The 15,952-nt window shown below is 42.1% G+C and overlaps 1 protein-coding gene across 2 annotated transcripts in view; it reads right to left on the bottom strand.

Annotated features, from left to right (window-relative positions):
• The window catches only part of adcy8 (adenylate cyclase 8 (brain)), a 124,855-nt gene that overhangs the window by 47,516 nt on the left and 61,387 nt on the right, over positions 1-15,952 (bottom strand). For both annotated transcript variants that reach the window (XM_040049308.1, XM_040049309.1), the window contains exons 6-7: positions 15,708-15,866; positions 13,980-14,250 (exon numbers count right to left, since the gene is read on the bottom strand). In XM_040049308.1, coding sequence (XP_039905242.1) covers positions 13,980-14,250; positions 15,708-15,866 — 430 coding nt within the window. The remainder of the gene's footprint in view (positions 1-13,979; positions 14,251-15,707; positions 15,867-15,952) is intronic.

Here is a 15,952-nt window from a genome sequence, read left to right on the forward strand (position 1 = left end):
ATCAGACAGTGCCTCATGATTCATGAGAAGCAAGATCACTTTTTACTGTCAGATGAAAGATTCTCACGTCTCACAACCACAGAGTGAACGTTTTATTAATTATTCATTATAATTAATAATAAATAAAACGTAATTATATTTTAAAGTCTGAGGTTCTTGCTGGAAATGCCTGTATTGAGGTAAACCTCAGATTACAGTGACGACAATCCTTCTTATTTGTGTTTTCCTGGATTCAGCCGAGAGTGTAGCTGAACTATCGACCGTGTCTGACTGCGTCGGGCTTCAGAAGAAGTCCTCTGTTTAATGACGAATGTGCTTTGAGGCTGACTAAAATCTTGACTCTCGTGCACCTCTGGAGTATCTTGTGTTCTGCTGCTATTTTTAGCTCCCTCTGTGACCTGTTCCCTCGCCTTCTACTTGTGCCTCTGCACAGCACACCGGATCTCCTTCAGATTTTTGTTGTGGGCAGCTAGGCAAAAGCCAAGATTGTGTTTTCAGTGGGCTCTGATCCACCACACAGCTCAGATTGTTTCCTTTGATTTATCTCACGCGCACACTTTAGGCTGTTATCGTCGAGCGCAGGGCTGCTCGATTATGGCAAAAATGATAATCACGATTATTTTCACTGAAATTGAGATCTCGATTATTTGACGATATTTATTTAACCCTTTAAGACCCACCATAGAATCAAGTCCGCCAGAGCTTATATTATTATTTTTTTTACATGTTGTAGTGCCATTTTTGGGAGCATTTCAAGTTGCTATACAACTGTTATAGCCCATATTTTAATAATATGTATGCATTAAGTCTATAGTTACTACATTAGTTGCAAATACAGTGCAATAAACTACAAAAAAATTGAAAATCGTTTTTGTTTTTTTTTACATATATTTCTACTTTAAGAAATTTAAGAGGCTTATCCCTCAAAACTTTAAATACAAAAAAGTTGCAAAAAATAGTTTCCCACCACAGGAAATTTATTTTGAGTATCTTCATAGTTTTATTTTGGAGATACAGCTATTTTTATATACTGCAGGAAAAAAAAAACAATCCTATGATGCAAATTTGCAAAGGAAACAGCATCAAAATAAACTATTTCCAGCAGTGCAATTCGAGTTCTAAGCATCCCGGCAACTATTCAGAAAAGTCAAACATGACTTATAAAAACACCAGTACAGGCTTTTAAGGCCTACAAGTAAAAAACTACATTTTCCGCGAAAATGACGTCACTTCCGGTTTCGGACAGGAAATGGCGGACATGCAATAGTTCGCGTTGACGTCTTTTTCAATGTGGGAAGTGTTACGAACAGCTGATCGGATCGGCAAAGCGTGTTTGTGGAATATTATGTTTTTGTTCCTGCAAACACTTTTTATGCAGTTTTTGCAAAGCTTTATGTGGAAGGAAACCGTGACCGAGGACAAGCTGATGGCATAAGATGTAAGTACAACTCCTCCGGTTTCATATGCAAAACAAATTATTGCGCTAGCTTACGCGGTTCAGGTTCTACAGGGATTTAAAGGGTTAACAATAACAATGTATTGAATAATGACTTTAAAAAATAATATAAAATAGTGTGCAAATACTGATAACAGTGCAAATGTTTGCAATATAAAAAATAAATGAACTTCTGCTTAGCTTTCCGAGCTTCCCTCGGGTCCTCTTAATTGTTGTGATGCGTGTTCGAAATGCAGAGAGGTGCGCTCGATTTGCCACACGAGAGTAAAGCACGAGGGAGGGGCTAATAATCGGCTCAGTCATTTATAATGATCGTTGAAAGCCCAGATCGTAATCGTGATTAAAATTCGATTAATTGAGCAGCCCTAGTCGAGCGGCACATCGAGAGTTTCACCCAAGGATAGGCCCCATTCCTGCCTTTGAGCTTGAAAACTGTGGACTTACTTATCTGCAAACTGTGAACTGTTTTTCTAGTTGTCACTTGAAATGTCTTTTGTTTTTTCAGAAATAAAAGAGCTCGCACTTAAACCTAGCAGGTAGGAGGAAATGAGGTGCAAACTAAAAGCATCAGGAAAAGTTCTGTCTGCATAATAAAAACCACAACGGAGAACAGTGACTGTGAGCTCAGCCCTGTTTGCTCTCAGCACACAGCGAAGAGATCGGAGCTGAAACTGAACTTGAGCTCAACAATTCATCTTTTGCATATGAATGAAAACGCATGGCCTTTGTGTCAAATCATTATTAACATATTTGGAGCGGTTTCATTATAATGAGGAAACTGGCTGATGAGCATCAGCTACGCACTCCAGGCCCAAGACAGGTGAGGTGACGGTATGCAGACTTTATTATCAGCTAATTTCAGACTAATCTCAGCTCATTTATGTGGGAAAAATATACAGACGATATGTCTGAATGCGACATGCTCCATGCGTCTGTTAAATAGAGACAGAGTCAGCTGTGATGCTTTACAGCACAAACTCAGATCAGGTTTGGGAGTGTTTTATGTCCACACTGTGATTTTGGTGTAAATGCCATAAAATGCATAAACAAGGCAGCACAGAAGTAATAAAAAGGCTTATTGACCCATAAACATAAATCTTTACAGGAAGAGACTAGAGCGTGGTTTCTGTTCTGAGCCGCACGAATCCACATCTGATTAAATCGGTGCTTTTTCAAACTAAAATGACCCTGGATGATGGATGACCACGCAGCAAGTACCAGGGGGCTGAAAAATAGATCAAACTTTACTTCAGAAATAAATTTTGTTTACAGCGTGACACAGAATTTCTTTGGGTTTACTTTAAATACTTCCCCCTTCATAACAGCTGCCCAGGGATGACTTTTTAAACATGATTATCTCGTGCTGTTTTAATTTGAAAATCCTTTCTCAGGTTATCATGTTTAAAAGAGAAAACTTGACCTTTAACCTTGACAATGAGGTCACCTGAAAATGCTATAGTCCTGTGTTTGCAAAGTTGAATGCCCCGCCCACCAACCCACCTGCTGTCCGTCAGCCTTTTAAAGCCGAGGTGGGGTTATATTTATCAGTAGCAAAGATTGTAAAACATCTGAAAATACCAGTGAAAGTCCAAAGTTTAAAATTTTCCAATGGCACCCCAGTGGGCCAGACTGGAGTCTTTGCCGGGCTGATTCTGGCCCCCGGGCCTTTTGTTTGACACCTCTGCTAACTAAAACATCAAGCCGTCACTTGGCAAACCTGTTCATCACTTAACCTCCAAACATCTGAGCCGGAAAGAAATGAAACAGAGATGAGCTCCAATGATAATAATGCAAGACTGCTGAAAACCTGCAGCACTGATAATATATCTTTGTGTTTTATTTTGAAAGGTAAGGTTCTCTTGATTCACTCTTTTCATCCTCTTCACAAGCATAAAAGACACTTTACTACTCCACTCTTTATCTTTGCACATGCAGCCCAGAGAGACGCAAATGTCAGCTTCATCAGAATACATGAAAAAAACACCACTAGGTAGAAACTCAGACTTTATGCAGAAAAAATGAATACAAGCTGAAATTCATCATCGCACGGTTAATTTATCATCAGCGTCTGGAGCTGGATGTTTTCTTTAGGTTTCCTCTCTTTAGAGGAGAATCTGGTTTCAAACATGAATCCCTGTGAAGTTTAAAGGAAAGCTGTGAACATTTTAAATATTTAAAACAAGGATTTCCACCATCAAGAGATCAAAGCCACAAAAGAATTTCCTTCTCTTGTTACGCATCCCTGTTTCCAGAAATTGGATGAAGCTACATAATATTTTATATAAAAATCTGTGATGGTAGACTTGCTGTGTACTGCCAAGTTTTCCTTGTATTTCAGTCCCCTGTCTGACCCTCTGCTACCTGTGAAAACTCCATTCAAAACACAAAACGCTCTTCTGTAAAAAACAAGTATCGCAGAAAAAATCCACATCAGAAATCTCTGCACTGGATCATACAGTGGGGCAAAAAAGTATTTAGTCAGCCACCGATTGTGCAAGTTCCCCCACCTAAAATGATGACAGAGGTCAGTAATTTGCACCAGAGGTACACTTCAACTGTGAGAGACAGAATGTGAAAAAAAAATCCATGAATCCACATGGTAGGATTTGTAAAGAATTTATTCGTAAATCAGGGTGGAAAATAAGTATTTGGTCAATAACAAAAATACAACTCAATACTTTGTAACATAACCTTTGTTGGCAATAACAGAGGTCAAACGTTTACTATAGGTCTTTACCAGGTTTGCACACACAGTAGGTGGTATTTTGGCCCATTCCTCCATGCAGATCTTCTCGAGAGCAGTGATGTTTTGGGGCTGTCGCCGAGCAACACGGACTTTCAACTCCCGCCACAGATTTTCTAAGGGGTTGAGGTCTGGAGACTGGCTAGGCCACTCCAGGACTTTCAAATGCTTCTTACGGAGCCACTCCTTTGTTGCCCGGGCGGTGTGTTTTGGATCATTGTCATGTTGGAAGACCCAGCCTCGTTTCATCTTCAAAGTTCTCACTGATGGAAGGAGGTTTTGGCTCAAAATCTCACGATACATGGCCCCATTCATTCTGTCCTTAACACGGATCAGTCGTCCTGTCCCCTTGGCAGAAAAACAGCCCCATAGCATGATGTTTCCACCCCCATGCTTCACAGTAGGTACGGTGTTCTTGGGATGCAACTCAGTATTCTTCTTCCTCCAAACACGACGAGTTGAGTTTATACCAAAAAGTTCTACTTTGGTTTCATCTGACCACATGACATTCTCCCAATCCTCTGCTGTATCATCCATGTGCTCTCTGGCAAACTTCAGACGGGCCTGGACATGCACTGGCTTCAGCAGCGGAACACGTCTGGCACTGCGGGATTTGATTCCCTGCCGTTGTAGTGTGTTACTGATGGTGACCTTTGTTACTTTGGTCCCAGCTCTCTGCAGGTCATTCACCAGGTCCCCCCGTGTGGTTCTGGGATCTTTGCTCACCGTTCTCATGATCATTTTGACCCCACGGGATGAGATCTTGCGTGGAGCCCCAGATCGAGGGAGATTATCAGTGGTCTTGTATGTCTTCCATTTTCTGATGATTGCTCCCACAGTTGATTTTTTCACACCGAGCTGCTTGCCTATTGTAGATTCACTCTTCCCAGTCTGGTGCAGGTCTACAATACTTTTCCTGGTGTCCTTCGAAAGCTCTTTGGTCTTGGCCATGGCGGAGTTTGGAGTCTGACTGTTTGAGGCTGTGGACAGGTGTCTTTTATACAGATGATGAGTTCAAACAGGTGCCATTCATACAGGTAACGAGTGGGGGACAGAAAAGCTTCTTACAGAAGATGTTACAGGTCTGTGAGAGCCAGAGATTTTCCTTGTTTGAGGTGACCAAATACTTATTTTCCACCCTGATTTACGAATAAATTCTTTACAAATCCTACCATGTGAATTCATGGATTTTTTTTTCACATTCTGTCTCTCACAGTTGAAGTGTACCTGTGGTGCAAATTACTGACCTCTGTCATCATTTTAAGTGGGGGAACTTGCACAATCGGTGGCTGACTAAATATTTTTTTGCCCCACTGTACTTGTTATTAATCTCTTCCACAGCCAGTCTCTTTGCCTCTCTTCCTTCTCTCACCCCAACCGGTCGCAGCAGATGGCCCCGCCCCTCCCTGAGCCTGGTTCTGCCGGACGTTTCTTCCTGTTAAAAGGGAGTTTTTCCTTCCCACTGTCGCCAAAGCGCTTGGTCACAGTGTTTTTCTCTGTATGTATTATTGTAGGGTTTTCCTTACAATAGAAAGCATCTTTGGGTGACTGTTGTTGTGATTTGGTGCTGTATAAATACAAATGAATTGAATTAAATTGAAATCTGAATCTATTACTTCATATTCCACAATAAAGATAGCGAGCCTTAGTCTTCAGCTAATGAGAGAAGAACTCTGAGGGGGCAGGGCTATGAGCCGTGCTGCTGTGATTTTTCCTGGCATGCACATCTCTCAGGAAGTCTACAGCCTAAAGGGCAACCGCTTCTGGATCTGGCATTTCCCGTCTTTGGACTGGCTACAGTGATTAGTCGTCGAGCAGCGTTTGGCTGCATCGAGCCAGCGGGGGTTACATGTGTGTATACACATCAATAACAGAACACACTGCTGCAAAGACCAACATATGACAACAGAACAGGGACCTTTGTACTTATTCAAACTTCCTTTTACACCATTGTTTTGTGGCACTGATGTGACGGTGTGCCCTTTCTCACAAAGCATTATATAATTTGAAACATAAAAGTGGCAGACATAAATCAGCAGAGGATTTTCCCACAAAAGTGCCCTAGCCAAATATCGTTTATACATGAAAGATGGATGTCGCCATTGTTGCATCACCAGCTGATTATTGAAGTCTGGGTTTTCACGCCTTGAGCTGAGCATCAACACACGACCTGGGTGCTTTCGTGACACCAGCTTAGTGGTTTTGAAACTAAAGAAAACAAACCTGAGCATTTAGAGCAGCACGATGACGCTTTTGCTCATATGGAGTTTTTGTCCATGTTTATTAATGAGCTACTGCAGTGTATACATGACTTAACGTAAGGAGAAGCTGAATATGTCGTCTTCAGACTTTTGATTGCACGCTGCTTTGTAGTTGAACTGGCATGACTTAAGTCACTACAGCAGCACTGAGCACAAACTCAGACTGATTCTAGCCTTCGGCGAGCCTTTAAAGTGAACATGCAAACAAGGCAGCGAGAATTAGGTCAAGGGAGGAGCGTCTAGAAAGAGATCAAGCTGCCGCGCGTCCCTGTCGGCTGAGCCACCTTTCATTTCAAATGCAGACGTGAGACTTGAGCAGAGCTGAAATGAAACATGAAACTGAACCCTTTTATTTCTGGCCTGGATTTCACAGAGCGGGGACTCGGAGTAACCGGGTCTTCTAAGGAAACGCAGAAGCTCCTTCGAGGCGAAAGCACTGCGACTGTGCTGTGCATCACGGGCGCCGGCAGGTACACAGTGAAGCATGAAAGAGGTAGAGACAGAGCCACCGAGTCGGCGCAGAGCCCACACGGAGCTCCGAGTAAGATTTCAGGGCACGCGACGAATCTTCTGAGTTTCATGATAGCAATCAGTCCCGGATGGACGACAGCTCCCGTAATCACAGTGACACACAGGATATGATGTCATTTCTTCAGTGGCTATCTGTGTCTTACGCAATAAAACGCAGGATAATTGGAAGATAATGGTTGGCCGCAGATACTAAATCCTGTTTTTATAACAGTTATCAGCACAGAGCTGTTACCTGCTGCTTCAGTCAGCTGCCTGTGAAATCGGTGAATCATCTGCTATTATGTGTTATTGCATGTCTTCAACCAGCTGTCTACAGTTAATGGAAGCTCCTAGTGCCCATGTCAGTGTGAAAGCTGCTGTCAGCGTCCTGGCTGAAGAAAAGGAGCATAAAGTCAGATTACTGCAGGCGAGAGAAGTCAGTCATTCAATCTTAGCATAAGAGTCAAACATAGGCTGAGTATTTCTAGTGTTTTTGTTTAAATATCGGCTACTAAAGCAAGAAAAACGAGCTTCTAAGCTAACGGGACAGTTAGATTTTAGTATACTTTAGTTGCCTTATTGACTTGTTTTAAAGTTCTGACAGTTTATGATGAGATAAAGACAAACACAGAAGAAATGCAGCAGCTGCAGTTGTCAAACTTCCTGGACTTACAGATCTCCTAGTGTGAGTACACTTAACAAGGTGTCGGGCCTTCATGTGGATTCTCTGAATCACTGCTAGAGGGATGGACACCATTGGTCCAAAATTATCCCCATATCCTGTGTTTTGATGGTGGTGGTTGGTCCAAAATCTTCTATAGATGTTCAGCTGGGCTGTTAAAGCCACAGCATACGATTCACATCACATCTGATTCACTGACAGTGTGATCCCTGGTGCTATATTCCTCCTGGGAAAAATGCATTCCTACTTCTCTGCCTTATTAATTGTTGAGGAAAGGACTAACCCTCACTCACCCATGAAACAGCTTATAAATTCATTATATTTGATCTCTAATCTAATCCAGTCGTTTTACTCTCATTTCAGTAAGAATATATTTTAAAAATATAGAACGTATGTGTGGGACTTGAATCATGGCTTCTCGCGTGAGCAGCAAAATGACGTTTTCACCTTTCAAAAGTGGAAAATGTTAACTTCACGCACATGGACACAAATGAATTGATGCTAGACTGGTCTGATACAGAATAATGTTCAAGTAAATGAAGACAAGTGTCCATAAACACTAATTAATTGATTTAATTTCACGACTACGTCAACCACTGCCATCCGACTGTGTCGGCTCATTTCTACAGTACTTATTTCCCTGCAGCAGAGAAGCAGCGGCCACTTAACAAGACGGTGATTAATTTCCAGAAACGCTGACCATGCGGTGGCGAGTCACGTTTACACCGATTATCGGCCTTCAAATATTCATGTCATAACAATGGATGCAGCCAAGACATAACTGAACTCTTCTTGTTGTACTGCAGTCCCTTTATTTCCTGTCTGACTGACACAGGCGTGCACCAGTATCGTGCCAGCCAAATCAGACCAATAGGAGTGAAGGACGGGGGTCACAGAAAACCAGCAGTGAGAACTCGAGCTCCAAGGAAAGCGACGCAACAGAAAATAAAAGTGTTTTTTTTTAAAGAGATGCTTTGAAACTCCTCCGAGGAGCCTTTGATATGCAAAGAGCCACTGTTTGAATTGACTTCTCTAACAGGCTTTCATTGTGCCAGAAGAAAAAAAAAAAACCAAGTGGCACTTTTCAGAAAAACCATTCCTCTGCATCCAAACACACGCTTACATCAGACGCTGTAAACTCCTGCTGCATTCAGCCTCGTATACACAGGAGGCGAGTTTGCAGAGTTTGCTGTCAGCTCGGAGCTGCAGGAGATGAAACAATCAAACTGCAGCTCTGCACATTTGGCACACGCTGAGAGCGGAGACACATTTCACTGTTCACATAAGGAGCGAAAATATGGCATTACCATCGCATGTTGTAACAGCGCTGTATTCATAAAAACGTGTAGAATATACAGTGTTAGACTGCAATCTGTTGTGACTGGACTTTTAAATACATATGATTTATAATAGTATGTATTATAATAATTGTAATGTATAATTTATGACCTGAATGTCCATGAAATCACAAGGAAATTGTCAAGTTTGTGTTTAACGTTCTTGAGTGCACTCAATCACAGCCAGCCAGACAAGCACACGGGAACTTTAATCAGTCTATTCAACTCAATTTAATTTTATTTATACAGCCCCAAATCACAACAACAGTCGCCTCAAGATGCTTTAGATTGTAAGCTAGACCCAACAATCATATGATGAGCAAGCACTTTGGCGACAGTGGGAAGGAAAAACTCCCTTTTAGCAGGAAGAAACCTCAGTCAGAACCAGGCTCTGGGAGGGGCGGGGCCATCTGCTGCGACCATTTGGGAAGAGAGAAGGAGGACAGGAAAAGAAGTCTATTTTCTATCCAACAAGGAAAACGACGACATAGAGCAAAACCACGTTTGGAGTACACAGCACAGAGAAAATCAGACAAATAACAAAGGAGGGAAGAGAACAATTGCAGTAAATAAAAACAAAGGAAGCCAAACAGGAAGAAACTAAAAGAGACGAAGGAGAAAACACAGACACTGATGCATCACACGCGGTCGACAGCCTACTTCTATAAATGTCTTTTAAATGTTTCAAGTTCGATGCTAAATTAAGTCCTCATTATCTCTATTGTCTCTGCAGGGTTTTGAAATGGCTTGGTGATGTGTTTAACATGAAATCTTAAGCTAACTGTTTGGCTAACTGTTCGCCTTCTCCAGTTATCCTGATGAAACGTGAAGCTCGACGGCCTGGAGCAGAAGCTGTAGGAAGGCGCCATTCACTTTGTGATGGAGGAACAACGAGTCCTCGCCAAGCGGCATGTTTGTGGTGCTGGGTGTCGGCCAGCAGCGCTGGACACAAAAAGCTCGTCCGATCAAAGCAATCTGGGAATGCTAATGTGGCCTGAGAATGCACTCTTAATCCCCCTCCCATCATCATGCACGATGACATGTCTTTGTTTGTGGGAGGACAGCAGATACGTCCAAGTATGCGTAAGACAACGGTCAGAGTTTAATCTGCTGCAGAGACCGAGCACCCTCATCTACATTAACACTAACACACTGTCAGGTGTAATACAGCAAAACAAGCTCACATTCATTTACTGTGATACAGCAGACACCTGGAAGTAACTAAATAAAATGTGTTTACAAGGAAACTCTGCAGAACCTTTCCAATTACAAGAACAAAGAAAAAGATAAAACACAGACGAGGACATAAAATGAACTGAATGAAGTTTAAATATTTCAGCCTTCAAAGATGGGCAGCAGCTCAGTCAGCAGTGGTTACACAAACTGATACACAAAAAAATACATACGAAATGTGAAGAAAATGTAAACTTCAAAGCTAAGGAGACATCAGAGTAACTGCACCTCCTCCTCCAAGATGAAGGCCAGAACGAAATCCAACAGCTCAAGTTTCACAACGCTGAAATGCTCATGCTCACTAATCACCGCTTTTACTTTACCTTTCACGTGAAGCTCAAATGCAACACAGAAGAGCTCTGAATTTTTCATTTCTCCATCACGTCATATACAAAAATCTGAAATCTCCACTTTAAGGCAGATTGTCCTGCTTATGATCCTTTCAGACAACATAGGCCATGGATCAGGACTGAGAATAAAAAAAAAAGAGTCATGCATGAGCAGAAGACGCCACTGTTTAGAGTTGCCTCCCCCCTCCCAATATTACTCCAGTGTGCAGAACTGTAAAGAGGACAAAACAAAGGATGCTGCTGGTGTAGGTGAGGCTGTGAAACGGACACACACTGCTTCAGCTGCAAATATCTTTTTTACCGTCTTTTCCCAGAAATTGAAACCTCCCCCCTAATAACATCATGCACATCATGAAAGACTCCAAGCATGGTCACCAGTGTTACCCATCAGCCTCCCAGTAGATGCACCTATGATAACACTTCCTTCAGGACTATCACATTCACAGGAGTTTTGGAAAACTGACCTTGACCCTGAGGTCGAGGTCACAGAGATTCTAACTCATCTGAGACTTTTAGTAGCTGCACCTGTGGTGTAATTTCAAAATCCTACGTTGGCTCGTTCTCAAGTAACCACAAACCGGGGTGTCCACGCCACCCACCCAGCAGGGTGACAACAACACCTCTTTAGTCGTTTACAGCTGAGCGCTGTTGTGTCTGTCAGTCATTAAAAGACGAGACTTTATGACCCTGTCGTCGAAGCATTCCAGGTTTACTTTTCAAAGACATCTCTGCTCTCAAGTATCAGTAATATTGGATATAGACAGCACATGCATTCAGCATAAAATATCTGGGGTGTTTTTAAAACCTCATTTAGGAGAGAGCTCAGTTAAGCTGATGGTTAATTAGGCCTGATTCAAATCACTGCAGAGCGCAAAACACCGAGAGAAAGAGAAAAGCAGCCCAATGATGTCGCAACAATTAAAGCAGCACAGGAGCGGAGTCGTCTCGGTTTCAGTGCAGGTCACGCTGGTACTTAACTCATCAAAAAGGTATCACACCATTTTCATATGCAACGTAGTCCATGTAATGCCCTCAACATTTGGTAGCCTTACTCAGGCATACTAATGCAACACAATGCAACATAGCTCAAACAGCACAATCTTCTAAAAGAAAAGATAAATAACAAATCTTTCATTTTTTTCTTGCATAAACGTCTTTCAAAGACCTGAAGATGGCAACTCAAGAGCAGATTAAGAAGTTTCCTTTAAAAAGATCTTCACAATTTACCCAAACCACACAGCCTCGCCTTCGCCCATGAACCTGGCAGCACACAACACGTAATCCTGCCTTTAATTCAATTCAAGCTCATTAATGCAGCACAAATCACAACAACAGTCACCTCAAGGTGGCTTTATACTGCAAGGTAAATGCCCAACAGTGCTCACAAGACACAACAATCAGACTTTACAGCTCCATCATGTTGTTTCATTGCAGTTGCACGCCTCTCTTCCTCAGTCTATGACTATATATCTAACCGGTGTGTTAGCTCCTTATAGAGGCAAAAGGATCTGTGAACGGTGCAAACAGAGAAAACTGCATTAAATGATACTGTAAAAAAACAAACGATGATGCATTCATCAGCCTGTGTCTGATGTTTTAAGGACATTTTTCTAACATATTTTCAGATATTTGCTGACAGGAAACTCTCTGAACACCATTTGAAACTGTCACAAACATCCATCAGCTGTTAGTTTTTCTCCCTCTCCCTTCCACATTGTTCAACAAAAAAAAGAAAGAAAATGTGAAACAAGCTCAACCTTCAATCACTCTCTCCAAATTCAACCGTCTTAGACAAAACACAAAACCCCTCCGGGGGCTGGTTTGTTGTCACAGGCAGGCAAATGAAGAAGAAATGAGGAGGATGTTTAAAATGGGCCACACAATCACAAGCTCGTCATCCGAAAATAAAAAATAAAAAGAAGGCTGGCGCGCAGTGATGCGTTACCACAGTAACACATTTTCTCTGCAGAAAGCTGTCCACTCGCTCCCAGGAAAACAAAACCCCCCAAAAAGGACAAAGCAACCAACAAACAGGCGAAACAACTGAGAAGATCCCATGCACTGTAAACAAAAAACAAATAAATAAATTAAAAAACGCCCGCCGTGACAAAAAACTTCATCCTGCAGTGAAACTCAGTTAAAGCAAACAAGCTGGCCAAGAATATTCTAGTCGTCCAAATATCATCAGGAAAAATGAAACAGAAGTTTATTTCCTCCCATCTACTTGCTTCGACTGGCATCTTCACTCATTTCTGGGTCCAAATGCTTCAGTTCCAAAACGAAAACAAGCACAGACAATTGAAAACAGTCCAAATTTGTTTAGCTCCAATAAAAAGATCAGTGTGGTTGTTCTAACAGGTGTTACAGTAAAGTTTAGCATTCAGGCGTCGATGAAACGAGGATTTACAAAGTCGCTGCTCTAACGTTGAATCTAACATCGCTGGAAAACTTGTCAAGGATTAGCTTATGTACCGTTTTGATATGACGTGGAGTCCTGCGAAAAACTAGGCACGCCATATGATTAAATAGGTTAATCAACAACCTTTATTGATAATAACTTGATCAAATGATCAGTTTCTGTGGATAAAATCTGTCCCACTCTTCTTTGCAGCATCACTTCATTTTTGCACAGCTCTCTTGAGGTCCGGACTTTGGCTGGACCTTGGCAACATTTTCTTTTTCAGCCATTGCTGCTGTGCTCGGGATCATTGTCCTGTTGACTCAGTTTGGGCCAAGCCCAAATCAATACCCCTGCAGCGCCGCGCTGACCGTCTGTGCTGTATGAAGTGCTATGGCCAAACGTCTCCACTTCCAAACAAGCCATATTTGTTCAATCTTTTCTAATTGTACTGTCATGAATGTAATATTGTATGACAGGAAAAGAAAGAAAAAACTCGGGTTTGTGCATGTCTCTGAGCATTGCATGATCTGACTATGGGATGAATTTGCGAGGATTTTCACTCGTGCTGTAATGTTTGCACGTGCCTGAATGCTCCAGACCAACAAACTGCTTTTATAGAGGTGCTTACACTTGCTGATGATCAATTAATTAAGGGCATTTAATTAGCAGCACCTGGGTCCTACCAGGCTGAGAAGAAACCAGGCTGAGAATGGCAATTAAATAGGTCTGGTGGGCTTGTGCCAGTTTAAAAAAAAACGGAGCACTGGAGAATATTAAAGAGACGAGACTCCCATTCATCATAAGGAAACATTTGAACCCAGAAATGGGGTCATTATGTCATTAGCTAACGAGCAGATAAAATTCATTCCCCTCCCCCGAACGTAGAAATAAAGATAACAGTTTAATCATCACTGCAGAAGAAGTTTGCTGCAAAGACAGACATTCTCTGGCAGGGTGATAAAGTGCATACATCATGACCTGAATTACAAGCAGTGGCGGGACTTACGTTCTCCTTCCCCACGATGTTGTCAAAGGGGAGCTCGGGGCTCCACGAGGCCTCGTTAAAGGTAGCGCTGCTGGCTCGACGGTCGGCCGAGCTGGCCGCCTCCTTCATGATGTCCTCCGGCAGGGAGAGCAGACTCTCCTCGGGCTGCTTTATCAGGTACGTCTCGATGTTGTGGCGGCGAAGGAAGTCGTTGCGGTCTTTCCCGTGGCCTTCCTCCACCTCGTAGTCACCGTTTAAACAATCCAGAGCTGCCTTAGAGATGTGGATCCTCCTGAAATGGAGAAAAAACATACATATTTAAAACATCTTTTGCCACTTTAGCTCAGTGGGTGAGAAGGTAACCACAGGCCACAGTGGTCTGGGTTCAAGTCTGACCCACAGTCCTTTGCTTCGTGCTTGCTCTCTCCCCACTTAATGCCTGCACTTACTATCCAGTAAAGATAAAAAATGGCAATATATATATATATATATAAACATCATGCCCAAAGGGAAAGAAGTATCCATAGATACAATGTAATCATGTCGCTGATTAGATGTAAATCCATGATTCAGTTCTGGCTTTGTCTTGCTTTTGTCTTCTGTTTCCTGTACTTTGTGTTTTAGTGTGTGTGTTATTTGTGGTCTCTCTATTCATTTTCTCTTTCCCTTCACCCACCCAGCCAATCAAAGCTGCCCCTCCCTGAGCCTCATCCTATTAGAAATCTTCTTTCCCACCATCACATCAAGAGCAGCTCATTGGAGTTCTCTTGCTAAAATTGCAGGATCTTCCCCTTACATGTACTCTGAGATGACTGCTTTGACTAGAATTCATTTGAACTGAAGTGAATCCATGACATAAATAATTCCTGTGAAAAACATTTGCTGTTCAATGTTTCACTTTCTTCACCAGGTACTGATTTTTTCTTGAGGATCTTTTTTATATTGTGAGGTCAACACCTACAGTAACACAGAGAAAATCCCAATGATCAGATCACACCTGTGAGCAAGCACTTGGCTCAGCAACCAGCGGAGATGCATTTAGTGATGACTGGAACAAAATTCCACCTCAGATACACATTTGATGAACATTACATAACATATGGGCGACAAACATGAACGTGACATGAAACAAACACTAATGTAGAATGTAACATCACATTCACAGGAGGGTGATGAATGTGAAAAATCAAAAGAGCTGGGATTTATAATAAATGCTTTTTTAATACATATAGATGTTAATAATCACTATATACGTGATGATGCTCGAGCTCGATTGGCCCACCTGTTAAGGAGAAGATACATACAGACATATGTATACATACAGACCTAGACATACAAATTTGCTTCCGTTCTAATTTGCAGCACGAGGTGACGGGTGAAAAAACGAGTCAGATTATATAGAAGTTTATGGGAAAAGATGCTTGCAGGAAATGTTAAATCAGTACTTAGAGAAATAATCTGCCTTTTAAGGTCAAACAGGAACAACAGGAACGTGAAGATTAAAAAATTCCCATATTATGCCACTAAACTATCCTTTTAAAAACTATATGAGGGTGGATAAAAATAAATGACCGAGGGACTCAGCATAATCGCATCTCCTGCTCGGCTCTGGCCGTGACATATCTTTACCAAACATCCGTTTGCTTTCTCTGGAGCCATGTTTTATCTGAGTGAATTTTCCGTCTGTCCACTGCCAATAATCCAACTGGAGATAAAAACAGCCACAGAAAATTCCTTCCGTTTCCTCACCCTGGGATGCCTCCAGACTCCAGCTTGTTGGCGATGTCCACATCCCAGGACCAGACATCGAACTGCCACTTCCTGAGTCCCAGCACGCCGCACAGTACCGAGCCGGAGTGGATCCCAATGCGCATGTCGATGTCGTGTTTCGTCCGTGATCTCACGTATCTGGAAGAAAGCGGGAAAAATGCGGTTAATTTTTGGCATAGTACTCTTATATAAATCAGGACTACGGCGCTAAAGTAATGTACTGA

Source organism: Simochromis diagramma, unplaced genomic scaffold (assembly GCF_900408965.1).
Source record: "Simochromis diagramma unplaced genomic scaffold, fSimDia1.1 OVJJ01000355.1, whole genome shotgun sequence".
Taxonomy (NCBI): Eukaryota; Metazoa; Chordata; class Actinopteri; order Cichliformes; family Cichlidae; genus Simochromis; species Simochromis diagramma.